The following is a 14,628-nucleotide window of genomic DNA, read 5'->3' on the forward strand; positions in this document are numbered from 1 at the left end:
AATTTATTAAAAAAACTCGACATCGTATTCTATCAGGTAACAGGGGAACAGTCCTTAGAAGCAGTGTCTCGCTCTCCAAAAATGACTCCCGAAAAGAGGCAAGGTACATCTCACGATGCTGATGACGAAGTTTTCGAGGCAGACAACCATGATGATAGGAAAGACCATCGCCACCATGGTGATTCGGATGAGGAGGTGGTGTTGCAGATTGAGAGAGATCATCACCCTGAATTGAACGCCACTCCACCAAGTAAGATTTATTTACCTATTGATTATCAATTTCAAGTTTTTTTCGTGTTGTCTCGTATGATAACTAGCTTATAGTTTTAGGATAAGGAAAATTTCCATATTATTTAAATTCAAACTTATGAAATCAAATCGAATGTAAATTGTAAATACCACGCAATAAAAAAGAAGCAACACTATTTTATTTTTAAATCAGTGAGATGGAAAGTGACAAAAAAAGACAAATTATTTGCACACGCGAAAGTTAATCCTGTTTTTTTTAAAACCAGAAGATGAACAATAAATCATTTATCGATCGATTGTGAAAACATTTGTCGGCCCTGTTGTCCCCAAATTCGACAGCGAAATGGCAATGAGGTCCCTCCATCAAGTTCTCATGCTCTCAGTAGCTGTAGGATGAGGTCTAAGAGGAGGTTTTCGTAGATCTTCACCCTGATAAAATCTCTCAAACTAGGGATGGTAAGGTAGTACACGAATATGTTAGACATTATATTCAACCCTGTCAAAGCTTGCGAAATTGTATCCAGAAGGGTTATGTCGGCTTCGTTATCGATATAGGAGTACGTGGCGACCCAAGCAAAGGGAATGACGGAGATGCAGTAGATGATAGCAGTGATGACAACAGTAGCAACACCTCTGTATGGAGTCCGACCCCCACTTCGCTTAGCAACTTTCCTGGCTTTAACAAGATAACAGAGGATAAGAATCGTGGTAACAATCATGATCAATGTTGGAAGAACCATGGTGATGCCAATGCGTAAGAAATCTGCGTTCTTCAACCAAGATTCTTCGAAGCTTGAGTTTGCTGTATAATAATGCTCCAAAACTAAGAAAATTGCTGGGAAAACGTTTGCAATCAACCAGAATATGCCACAAGCTATGTGAGCTCTTTTTATTGTCCATCTTGGTGTATGAGTGGGGTATTTGAGCATCAACAACTTGCTCATACTGAGCAAAGCGATTAGAATTGTATTGGCTCCCAATATCAGCTCATCAACGTACCACCGAATGTGTTCGATTGTTCCTTTCACAATCCGTCTGTTAGCGATCAAGGATACAACCGCTGGTAAAACGAAAGTGAAACAAGAAATCAGGTCAGATACCGCGATATGCTGCATAACAGTGACTATGAACTTGTTAAGTCGTATTCCATTTGGCTGGGTAGAAGCAGCTAAGATAATAGAATCTCCTACCAAAGACGAGATCAGGACGAACATATAATATGAAATCCACGAATATCGAACTCCTTTGTCATCACTGCCAACACTTGTAGGGATGATGGTTGAAGTGGAGAAGTTGGACCATTCCATTCGTTGTGACACTGACATCTGTTTAGGGCGTTATTAGACATACAAATTACATAATGTATCAAGACTACAAATCTACTGCAGTTGTTAAGATCTGATATAATAGTTAAGGAAAGAACGTTCAAAAATATTGAACAAAAAACTTAACACTTAGATGTTTGAGAAGAAAAGAGGGAGAAAAGACTATAGCAAAAAAAGCTATCAAGAAGATGTTAAATATAGGCCATTGTTAAGAAGTGGTATTTGTACATTGGACTTATGGTTCAGTCCTACAATGGTATATTTACTGTGTTGGACTAAGCCATGGGCGCTATCAAAAGAACAATGGTACAAAAAGCACATAGCGATACAATCTCCAGTAACTGTAAGTCTTTAACTAGGGTTAAGAGCTCCAGCACTGAGCCGTCACAAATGTCTGAATTATCAGCTAAAACCCCTCATTATTATCAGTAACAGAGCTGTAATGATTGTTTATTGCTACACCTGCTGAGCCAGATATCCATTATGTTTACCATGATTCTTACGGTTGGGTTCATATGGATTATTTAGCTGGTGGTACATCCCTCTCAAGATAGAGGGTCTGTACTGCCGCAGCTGAACTTGTTACCGCTCCACCACTGAACTGTGAACAAACTCATAGCGTTAAGTGGATTATATGGATTGCACTAGTACCTTTTAGATACACATATCATATCACAAATGCAGAGTAATTATTTTTAGATCAGTCCCACAAGGCACAAACAACCAGGTTTCAGTCGCAGGATCTTTACCCTGATGTACTTTCTCAAACTAGGGATTGTCAGGTAGTACACGTAGATGTTAGACATTATGTTAAGAGCGGATAAACCGTTTGAAATATCCGATAAAAGGTATATGTCAGCTTCACTTTCCATATATTTGTAAATGTCAATCCAAGCAAAGGGAATGACGGAGATGCAGTAGATGATAGCAGTAATGACAACAGTAGCAACACCTCTGTATGGAGTCCTACCCCCACTTCTCTGGGCAACTTTCCTGGCTTTACCAAGATAACAGAGGAGAAGAATCGTGGTAAAAATCATGATCAATGTTGGAAGAACTAAGGTGATCCCAACCGAGAAGAGATGCAGATAATTTAACCAAGAATCTTTAAATCTTAAGCTTGCTTGATACTCCAAGACCAAAGAAATTGCTGGGAAAACGTTTGAAAACACCCAAAAAACAATACAAGTTGTGTGGGCTCTTTTTATTGTCCATCTTGGTGTCAGAGAGGGGTATGTGAGCATCAGAAACTTGCTGATACTAAGCAGGGCTATCAGTATTGTGTTGGCTCCTAATATAACTTCATCAGCGTACCCGATAATGTTCATTAAAGTATCTCCAGGATCCATTTTAGTATCCATATAAGATATAGTCGTGGGAAGAACAAAGGCGAAGCATGAAATCAGGTCAGATACCGCGATATGCTGCATAACAGTGACTATGAACTTGTTAAGTCGTATTCCATTTGGCTGGGTAGAAGCAGCTAAGATAATAGAATCTCCTACCAAAGACGAGATCAGACGAACATATAATATGAAAACCACAAATACTCCCTAATTCCTTTGTCATCATTGGGGTCAGTTGTCAGAGGGATTTCTGAACTTGAGATGTCAGACCTTTCCGATCGGTGTGACATCTATTACATGATTAAGAAGGGTGTTGAACATTTAAACTCTACCAAAACTACAAATCTATCATTCCTATTCAGATCTGATAAGTTAAAAGAAAAAACAAAAACGATCCATTGAAAAAACACTTCAAAATATTGATTCTAAACTCAAACGAGAAAAAAAATTATGTTCTGAATCGCCCACCAATCACCAACAAGATGTCAAACATCAGCATCTGCTGTATTTGTGGAGCAGCTGTAAGAGTCAGTCACTCGCGCTATCGAAAAGAACAAAGGTACAAAAACCACTCATGGATACAATTACAATTCATAGACTCAATGAGGCGTCCCAAATGTCTGGATTATTCATCAGAAAGCAGAAGCCAGAAAGACCTTGATATTATTGATAGCAGCAATGATTGGTCCTATTGTCCATACCTCCACCCTCAGTCCCACGGATGCACCATGTCTACTACTAACCTACCTATAAGTTAAAACACTGTAGAGTGCTCACAATCAGACGGTAAAGTTGTGAATTATGGAGCCGGTTGCCCGGTACCTAGAATGAGAGGTCTGTACTACAACCTCGACACCTGAACTCATTAACCCCACTCCGCTATAATGACAGCGTGAAGTAGACATAGTAATTAATGGAAGCAGATCACAAGTAGGGAGTTATTAATTATAGGTTCAATTACAGTTTTTACTTCTAGTTTATAGTTATGATGTCATGTTTTTCTCAAAACTATGGCGACTAAAGATTGATGTAATTAGTAATTACGACCCTGAATAAGAGGGTGCAAGCCTAATGAGAAGGAGCAGGACACCGGTCTGGAATAATTTCATCTCAACTTCAACCTATCCCTCGTCTTATAATTAAAGTCATCCCTCGTCTCACTGAATACATACTACTATAATATAATAATACAGTAGTACTATAAATGCATTGTGCGTATTTTATCAATATTTGTTTCCAGCTAGTCACGCCCCAACATCGAGATTCCAATACAATTAAACTTTCTAAAACTATAAAAAGGCTTCAGTTCGCATTCCTCAATTGACATACATTTGCATAATTGCACTCTATAGTAGTTGCACTAGGTAGTACTACTAGTTGTATGGACCGACCTTGCTCTAAATAGTGCTAATATAATCGTGTGTCTGTTTATGTAACGTTTTATTCCGTGATCTTGAGACAGGTAGTCAGATAAGCACATACAAGCTATTAGTAATGTTAGTAATATGTATTAATATTAGTAATATGCGAGGAGATTACAGACCCGGCTCCTTCTGCTTAGCCCTTTTCAATATGTCGCCAGGTGTTGCATTGTAGTGTTGATTTCGTTTTTATACTAGTGCGTACGTTTAAATTTATCTTTTAAAATGTGCTTATAACTTATGCTTAGATTATAATGTGTTTTGAATTATTAGTAGGACCCATGGGCCATGTCTTCTTCATTGCTGTCTGCGTATTACTGTATTAGCGAATCACATGACTCACCCAGATTTAAACGAGCCAAAAATTGAGAGATTTTCATTAAACATCTTTTAATTATCTCAGCCAACTCAGCAGTAGATTTGGGGAATTGGTAACGTATTTAGACCAATCAAACAATGACTAGATGTTCATGTGACAAATCTGGCGCTCAGAGTATAGCAGTCGCTGACGCTATAATTACCCAGGTTTTGATCAGGGGTAGTACGCACCAGGACGGGTATTTACTTTGGGCACACGAATTTCACTGAGGTGTGTTCACTCAATTTCAAACCATCAATCTTCTCAGTTGAACCGACCACTAGTACTTATTTCTTTTCAATAAATTTGTAAACTGCTAAATAGGCCTGCTGATAATAAGTTATCACTTATTGCGTGAGCCAGATGTTAGTCATTTTATTTGACGTTTTTCATTACAATCATATTTCATTACAATCATATTTATTTACTATCATATATATATATTTACAATAATATATATATTTACAATCATTATATATAAATATATATTTACAATCATATATATATTTACAATAATATATATATTTACAATCATTATATATAAATATATATTTACAATCATATCGGTACAAAGCAAACTATGCAATTGTCAAACTATAAGTTTCATGTTTGAAAAGCAATCTTCAGTGACATAATTAACATAAAAATGGCAAACATAATACAACACAGTGCTCCTTTATCAAATTTTATAATTAACAATTAACAATTACTCAATACTACTAAACCTATATAACTACAAATCCTAATAACTAATAAATACTAACTAAATATGTCTAACTAAGAATTTCCTAGAGTGCCTACAATTAGAAATAATTTCTGATCTTTTATTAATAATGCCTGGGGTTTTAAACCTACCGTTACATAAAATCATCAATAGGAATACCGTGGAAATAAGCTATTGTTGCATGCCCAGTTTGGGAAGGATACTCAAAGGGCACAATAAATCAGTCCTAGAGAAACAATCTGAAAAGAAAAAAGCTCCAGAAAAAGAGTGTAATTGCAGAGACGCCTCGAAGTGCCCCCTCAAAGGACAATGTCTGGCCAAATGCATAGTATACCAATCAACTGTTAAAACGGCATCTAACAAGGAAACGGCCTATATTGGATTGACTGAAAACAGTTTTAAGACACGGTGGTACAATCATCGACAAAGTTTTAAGAATTCTAAGCACAGACTGAGTACCGAGTTATCAAAATTGATATGGGACCTCAAGGAGAAGATGATTGAATATAGCATAGACTGGAAGACTATTACTAAATCGAAGAAATATAAGGCTGGAGCGGGGCATTGTGGCCTCTGCTTAGACGAGAAACTATACATACTTAAAACCCCAGGCATTATTAATAAAAGATCAGAAATTATTTCTAAATGTAGGCACTCTAGGAAATTCTTAGCGTAACTAAATTTCTATAGTTACGCTAAGAAATTTTCGAAGAAGAAAAGCAACATCAGCATGCTTTTTGATGGAAACGGTGCCATCAAATCAAATCCAAAAGATATTGCCAACCTCTTGCAGAATCAGTTCTTGTCAGTATTCAGTGATCCTTCGAAAACTCGGATCGACTCTGCTTCTTTCAGTCCCCCTCCAATCAAGCATCCTTTTACTGACGATATGCTGAATTTCTCCGTGGACGACATCATTAAGGCCATTGAAGACATCAAACCTAATGCTGCATCAGGTCCTGACGAAATTCCAGTCACCCTTCTCAAGAACTGCAAGAAAGCCCTAGCAGAACCAATGCACATCATCTGGTCCCGCTCTTTAGTTACTGGGGAGGTCCCTAGTTTCTATAAGTTCTCACACGTATTTCCTCTCCACAAGAAGGATAGTCGAGCCAAACCAGCTAACTACCGACCTATATCACTCACCTCTCATGTGGTTAAAGTATACGAGAGGGTGATAAGAAAAAAGCTGGTAAACTATTTGGAGATCAATAACCTCATCTGTAGTAAGCAGCACGGATTTAGATCTGGCCGGAGTTGCCTTACTCAACTTCTCCACCATTTTGATGACGTTTTGGATTCTCTGAGCAACAATTCAGATTTTGATTCAATATACCTCGACTATGCCAAGGCTTTCGATAAAGTCGATCACAAACTCCTACTGAGAAAGCTCCAACTCTATGGAATCCATCCTAAAATCATAAAGTGGATAGAATCTTTCCTCTCAGACCGGAAACAAGCAGTTGTTGTTGACGGTCATCTGTCCATCCTTGCACTGATAATCAGCGGAGTTCCACAAGGTACGGTTTTGGGGCCGATCCTTTTCTTGATTTTTATCAATGATATCGAACATTGTATCATGCACTCTATAATTCGATGTTTTGCTGATGACACTCGCATATCCATTGCTATCAAATCGGAGCATGACGTCAAGCTCCTCCAAGAAGATCTGCAAAATGTCATTGACTGGTCTGAAAGAAATAATATGGCCCTTCACAAAGACAAATTTGAGTACATGTGTCATAAATTCAATCACCAATATGTACTATCTGAACTTCCATTTGTGGTTGAACACTATCAATACTCAGTTTCCAAAGACACTATACTTGAGCCAATACATCAGCTCAGGGATTTAGGCGTCATAGTGTCAAGTGATCTCTCTTGGTCCCCTCACATACGAGCCATTGCAGATAAAGCTCGCCAAAAAGCATCATGGGTTCTCAGTGTATTTCACACACGATCTCACTCCATCATGCTGACGCTATACAAATCAATGGTTCGAAGTCTGATTGAATATTGCTGTCCATTATGGCATCCCTCAAAAATCAGCGATATCCAAGAACTGGAGAGTGTACAGAAAGCATTCACCGCCAGAATATCAGGAATGCGCGATCTCCACTACTGGGATCGCCTGGTCTATCTATCTCTGATGTCTCTTCAACGAAGGCGGGAGCGATTCATCATTCTCCATATGTGGAAAATCCTCCACGGAAAGACCAGCAATGATCTGAACGTTCTATTTGTTTCACGCCCAAGGCTTGGAAACCTTGCAGTAATTCCATCAAAACGTAGAACCAGTTCAACAGCAAACCTCACCTTGTTTGACAACTCATTTGCAGTTCAGGGACCTAAATTGTGGAATGCAATCCCCTACCATCTGAATGTCATTCAAGATCTAGAGCACTTCAAAGATAAGCTCACAAAGTTCATGTTGTCTCTCCCTGATAAGCCGCCGATCAGGGGATATACTCCTCCAAATACGAACTCTCTGCTGTGCTGGCGCAACGAGCGAGACTCTACTTCGCTATGGGGTGGTCAGAAGATGTGATGGCCCCGTCAAGTCTTGACGAAACTCAACATAGGTCACATAGGTAGGTAGGACATATTCAGTTAGTATTTATTAGTTATTAGGATTTGTAGTTATATAGGTTTAGTAGTATTGAGTAATTGTTAATTGTTAATTATAAAATTTGATAAAGGAGCACTGTCACAGTGCTCCTTTATCAAATTTTATAATTAACAATTAACAATTGTGTTGTATTATGTTTGCCATTTTTATGTTAATTATGTCACTGAAGATTGCTTTTCAAACATGAAACTTATAGTTTGACAATTGCATAGTTTGCTTTGTACCGATATTTCATGCTCCTAGCTACAGCTAGTAGAGCCCTTTTTCTATAAGAGAAGAAAACCAGTTGTATTTACAATCATATATATTTATATTAATATATACTTACCTGCCTATAAGTTAAAATACTGCAGAGTGCTCACAATCAGACGGTTAAGTTGTGAATTATGGAGCCGGTTGCCCGGTACCTAGAATGAGAGGTCTGTACTACAACGTCGACACCTGAACTTGTTAACCCCACTCCGCTATAATCACTAGCGTGAAGTAGACATAGTAGTTAATGGAAGCAGATCACAAGTAGGGAGTTATTAATTATAGGTTCAATTACAGTTTTTACTTGTAGTTTACAGCTATGATGTCATGTTTTTCTCAAAACTATGTAATGGAGACTAAAGATTAATGCAATTAGTAATTACGACCCTAAGTAAGAGGGTGCAAGCCTAATGAGAAGGAGCAGGACACCGGTCTGGAATAATTTCATCTCAACTTCAACCTATCCCTCGTCTTATAATTAAAGTCATCCCTCGTCTCACTGAATACATACTACTATAATATAATAATACAGTAGTACGACAAATGCATTGTGCGTATTTTAGGAATATTTGTTTCCAGCTAGTCACGCCCCAACATCGAGATTCCAATACAATTAAATTTTCTAAAAGGCTTCAGTTCGCATTCCTCAATTGACATACATTTGCATAATTGCACTCTATGTTAGTTGCACTACGTAGTACTACTAGTTGTATATTATGTACTTATATTATGCTTAGATTATAATGTGTTTTGAATTATTAGTAGGACTCATGGGCCATGTCTTCTTCATTGCTGTCTGCGTATTACTGTATTAGCGAATCACATGACTCACCCAGATTTAAACGAGCCGAAAATTGAGAGATTTTCCTTAAACATTTTTTAATTATCTCAGTCACCTCAGCAGCAGATTTGGGGATTTGGTAACGTACTTAGACCATCAATCCTCTCAGACAGAACGACCACTCACTAGTACCTACTACCTATTTCCTTTCAATAAATTTGTAAACTGCTAAATAGGCTTGCTGATATTTAGCAGTTTACTTATTACGTAAGCCAGATGTTAGTCATTTTATTTGACGTTTTTCATTACAATCATATTTATTTACAATCATATTTCATTACAATCATATTTATTTACAATCATATATTTAACATTATAAATGACCAAACCGTTGAGTGAACGATTTTCAAATTGATTTAGGCTTTTATTTGTTTGCCTGACCGTCTTATCATATATATTTATACAATCATATATTATATTTATATTTATTTACAATCATATTTATTCATGATTCAATCATATTTATTTCATTACAATCATATTTATATCATTATAAATGACCAAACTGTTGAGTGAACGATTTTCAAACTGACTTTTATTTGTTTGCCTGACTATCTTTACTTCAGCCTTTTTGGTTTTAATTGAGTTGTTTCGTTAAATCTTATGTTTTGCCAGTTAAGTCTTATCAAATGTAATTAAATGATTAAATATGGCTATGTGGTAACAGCTAAAATATATTATTTAATCATTAATGTGTATAAAATTAGGTTGACGCTTAGTTGTCGCTTGTAAGCAAAATTAAAACTGAAATTTTGTGATGTTACAAGTTTATTAGTACTAATTCATAACACTTATAACAGTGAGTCATGTGATTCGCCCTCGTGTCCACCCTTTTAGGAAAGTACCGCTCTTGTGTCCTCCGCCCTCGTGTCCGGTTCCCATCGGCTATATTTAGAACTAATAATGGGCTCGTACCTGGCCCTGGGTCACCCTTTTAAAGTTCTCACTTTTTTATTGAAACTCAATATAAAAGAAACTTTATAGACCTGTCAAAACCAAGGTTCTGACACTCTTATACCATTTATTAACTGAGCACTATAATAAAGCTCAACACATAAATTCCAGGCTTTGATGGCCATCAAGTTTTAAAGATACCCTGTCAAGAACAAACTCTCATTGTGCTTCTTACATCCGTTTTTCTTGTGTTCGAGTGTAGTCTGGATAATGGAAGATGTCCCTCCTACAAACACATTGTCTAACAGCACATTATTTAGTATCGAGGAGAACGGAGCTAAGAATTTGTGCGCGACATTCCTTCTGTTCACCCTGGCCTCATCTCTGATAGGAGATTCTATAATTTTAGCAGCTTCTACCCAGCCCAATGGGATACGACTAAACAAGTTCATTGTCACTGTTATGCAGCATATCGCGGTATCTGACCTGATTTCTTGCTTCTCTTTTGTCTTGCCAACTATAGTAATGCTGATCGCTAATAGATGGGTTTTTAATGGTGCTATCGACTACATCCGGTTGTATGTAGACACGGCAACGTTTGGGGCCAACACCATTATGATAGCGCTGCTTAGCATCAGCAAGTTGATGTTGATCAGATATCCTACTCACTCACCAAGATGGACTATCAAAAGAGCTCATATAACATGTGCCTTGATATGGTTATTTGCGAACATTTTCCCAGCATTGTATGTCGTATTTGACACGGCTAGTTTCAAATGGATGCCCAAAAAGGCATCCTCGATCGATTACATAGCTTACTTCCGGATTGGGATCACTCAAGTTCTGCCAACATTAATCATGATGGTTACCACAGTTTTAATCCTCAGTTATCTTGGCAAAGCCAGGAGAGTAGCCCAGCATAATGGAGGCAGAACCCCAACCAGAGGGGTAGCTGCTGTCGTCATCACAGTAATAATATACTGCATCTCAACTATACCTACAATATGGGCCTACATCTGCACGTATACTGATCTTGGGGCTGATGTTCGTACACTGTCGTGGTTTTCAACTTCTTTCACAGGACTTAACATCATGTGTAACATCTACGTGTACTACTTTACTATTCCCAGTTTGAGAGAGTTCATCAGGGTGAAGATCCTTCGACTGACACCCCTTAGGCCATGCCCTGGAGCGTGCAGTTCCAGATTTGTCTGAAATTTCAAGCTGACCTACGGTGTATTAAATTCCAGTTTTATTTTTTAATTTCGAGAAAATGTTTGTAGCTGCTTTGAATAAGACAGTTTAAGCAATGAAATGGCCAAGATCTTATTATGACGTGATTTTTAATTCTTCTATTTTTTGGTTTATGAATAAAGATAAATGATTACCTATTATAATAAAAGTTCGAGATTTTTCATCAAATAAATCTTCAGTTTCTTCTTGAAATCAGCCTATTATATAGGCATTTAAAAAACCATGTTTTAATGGTTCCTGCTAAAATTAATTCAGTATCCTAAAAATAATCATATCAGTATCCTAAAAATAATCATATTCAATGATATGTCCGAATATTTCGGGCACTAGAACATCTCCGATAATCCAGAATTCAGCCCTGCTTGACGTCTCACGAGGGACTAAACTTTTAAACTTTCTGATCTGACCTAAGTAGTCAGATATAGATCACTTATGTTATTAACTGTAGCTTTCTCTTCAGGCGGCGGTAAAAAGAGGAAATCGCGCTCGGAATCCGGGGAATGTAGTGACATTCCAGCACACCGTGCATTGTATGACAGAATACCTGCTCCCGAGGTTACCCCTCTCAAGCTCTACTCTCCTCCTAAAGCACCCAAATACTCTCAAAAGTAAGTCTTGGAAATTGGAATTGCTGTTTACTTGTCCATTGAACAATTTGTAATGGAGGTAGAAAGAGCGGGACAATTTTGGTTTCTGTTTTCTGGATCGATTACAATTAACAAAGCATATTTTGTATTGTGGCGCCAAACATCTCGGCTAGTTTCGCACCGTATATGGTATGTTGATTGTAATCGATCTAGGATACATGTAATATCCAAAATTTTCCCGCTCATTCCCCAACATTTTAAATATACTTTTCCGTTTCGCGGTCTTTATTTTCACAGTACTTAGTTGAATAGTTCTCCGTTGCACTTGTTTTCTCCTCAGTAATAAGTTCTGGACCTCATTGAATATCTGGACATCCTCACTGCCAAAAACTTCCTTTTTACTCTTTTTTCCGTGATTGATCGACGTTGTGATTGAAATTTTAAATTGAACAGTCCCCGTTTCATACAAGTTGATCAGCACCGTCCAATTAAACAACAGCTCCACTCATCACGTGACAAACACTAGCCAATCAGAGCACAGCACAGCCGGCACACTCTCCGTGAGGCACACTTGTGAGTGTTCAGTGTTGCAGAGTGTTATTAGGATATTGTAGACACGGGGCAGACACATATCACATCATGATGTAACCGTCCTCATCTACAGGTCCCCTTCCTTTTGTTGTGATCTGTGAATAATGGAATTTGATTTACCCGGCCCGATCCCTCGAGGGTATACGGCAAGACGTGCAATCTTTTCCTCCTTTGTCAAATTTCTGCATGTGATTATAATTTATATTTCTCAGTTTCTACCCGTGCAGGTGTTCGTGGTTATGTAAATCTGATAAAAGGAATGTGTTTGAATGAGAAATGGGTCGTGTTATACCGTTACACTATTCTCTTTAGTGTTTATCTGTGTATAGCTTTGGTTTCCTATGAAAACTTTTGCAGAATTTCAATAGAATTTTCTGTTGCTTTTATTTCTAATACCGGAAGCGAAGCGCAAATATTTCTTGGCCGTTCTAATTATCATTACACTATAGAAAGACCAATGAACTTGAAAAATTGTCTTTGATATTTGTATTTGCGTTTATTTTTGCCCTCTTTTCAATCTAAGGCACGTGAAGCATTTACTTAATAAGTGTGTTCTTTACAGAGCTCAATTATCAATCAGATCTTGAGTCCCACTATTACCGTCACATTACAGCTGATATACTCGTTAGTCCCAGTACAATTGTATTTGTACTACATGGTGAAACTCCCCCGACCCACCTGGTCACACATATCTCACACCACGTGACTCTCCTCCCTTCTTCTCATTGGTCGAGACCTCTGAAGTTGACATTTGATAGGCTGTGAACATACTGTTTAAAACGCGTGTTTGTAAGCTCTTTTCACTTTGTCTCTTATTTGTTTTGTGTTGAACTCCTTAATAGTTCTATAGTTAATACATTTAGCGCTCGTTGAGGGTCCAGCCCTTTTGTAGTGATGGCACGAGCCTTGCACTAATCGTTATATTACATTTCTATTGTAAATTCATTGTACAATATGAGTTACCCTCGTGATTTGTGTTTCATCTTTTGTTAATGTCTTTACCGATTTGATCGATAGAAAACGAAGAATAGCCCTCTAATAATCTAGAATAGAATGCTGAACTCAAACTTTCCCTTGCGGACTTGAAATCATGTTCCGTGTCCTAAGACTGGACAAAAAAATAACGAGTTTTAAAACTGATCCCGATATCCTGGTCAGTTCTAACCCCGTTCTAACACCTCGTCTCACCCTCCTTGTAGCGACGTTTCTCCAACAAGCAGGCTGTCGGACCAGTTGGACCCCTCTAGACCTGCTGAGTATGGAGAGGAGAGTGAGAGTCCCCCTGCTATTGAATCACACTATGAGGTAATGTGTGTTTTGTTGTGATACTTCTTGGTTTGTTCGTGAGTTTAGTGTTGTTCAGTTGTCAGTTTGTCAGTACTTTAGTTTCAGTGGTCATTTGTAGTTTAGTTAGCAGTTCTTTTAGCTTGGTTTGTTTTAGTGATAATTACACATTGTGGTGTGTTTTAAAATGTTCTGTTATTGTCTGTTTGTTTGTTTTTCTGCGGAATGTTTAAAGCTTGTCGAATAACGTTTGATCACCAGAGCAACACAGCGATCCGCAAGAATTTTAATATGATTATTATCATTTCGGATTTTCCCGCCAAATTCAATAATTTTGCGTTAACCGGAACTTAATTGGATTGAAAACGAGGAATTACATCATTGATCTTCACAATTATACGAGGTAATGACAAACATCAATCCAATCTATAACGGAATTCAACTTTCGTTTTCGAAAATTCAATCATTACATCATCTGAAACTACATCACACAACCGGTTACACTATATAAAAGCCTCTCTTCAACAATCTCATTTGTCCCACACTTAGTACCACGCTTTGTCATAATTTTGTCGCACACTTTGTCATGTGCAAGTACGGCCCTATACTCCTCTCGGACTCCCCTCAAAACGTATGTAGTGTACTATATTTTGTAGTGTAGTATGTATGTATAATGTATATCTTGTAGTGTATCTCTTGACAAATTCACGTGTTTTAATAGAACCACCACCCTCTGACCTATTAGACGCTTCCTTCTCGTGACACGGTGTTTGTTTTATACTTCTCTCACTTGTACAGGTGCACATGAAACTGTACTCTGTCTTCAGTGTGACAGTAGTGATTTGTTGAGATGCTGTGCATTTTGTTGGTTGA

The 14,628-nt window shown here is 37.7% G+C and overlaps 2 protein-coding genes across 6 annotated transcripts in view; both read left to right on the forward strand.

The window, feature by feature from the left end:
• Positions 1 to 14,628, forward strand: part of LOC134819343 (uncharacterized) — a 140,958-nt gene that overhangs the window by 36,828 nt on the left and 89,502 nt on the right. The window lies entirely within an intron of this gene.
• Positions 1 to 14,628, forward strand: part of LOC134819344 (mucin-2-like) — a 39,644-nt gene that overhangs the window by 2,505 nt on the left and 22,511 nt on the right. For both annotated transcript variants that reach the window (XM_063829266.1, XM_063829265.1), the window contains exons 5-7: positions 37 to 250; positions 11,754 to 11,901; positions 13,671 to 13,776. In XM_063829266.1, coding sequence (XP_063685336.1) covers positions 37 to 250; positions 11,754 to 11,901; positions 13,671 to 13,776 — 468 coding nt within the window. The remainder of the gene's footprint in view (positions 1 to 36; positions 251 to 11,753; positions 11,902 to 13,670; positions 13,777 to 14,628) is intronic.

Source organism: Bolinopsis microptera, chromosome 8, assembly GCF_026151205.1.
Source record: "Bolinopsis microptera isolate Bmic1 chromosome 8, MBARI_Bmic_1.0, whole genome shotgun sequence".
Lineage (NCBI taxonomy): Eukaryota > Metazoa > Ctenophora > Tentaculata > Lobata > Bolinopsidae > Bolinopsis > Bolinopsis microptera.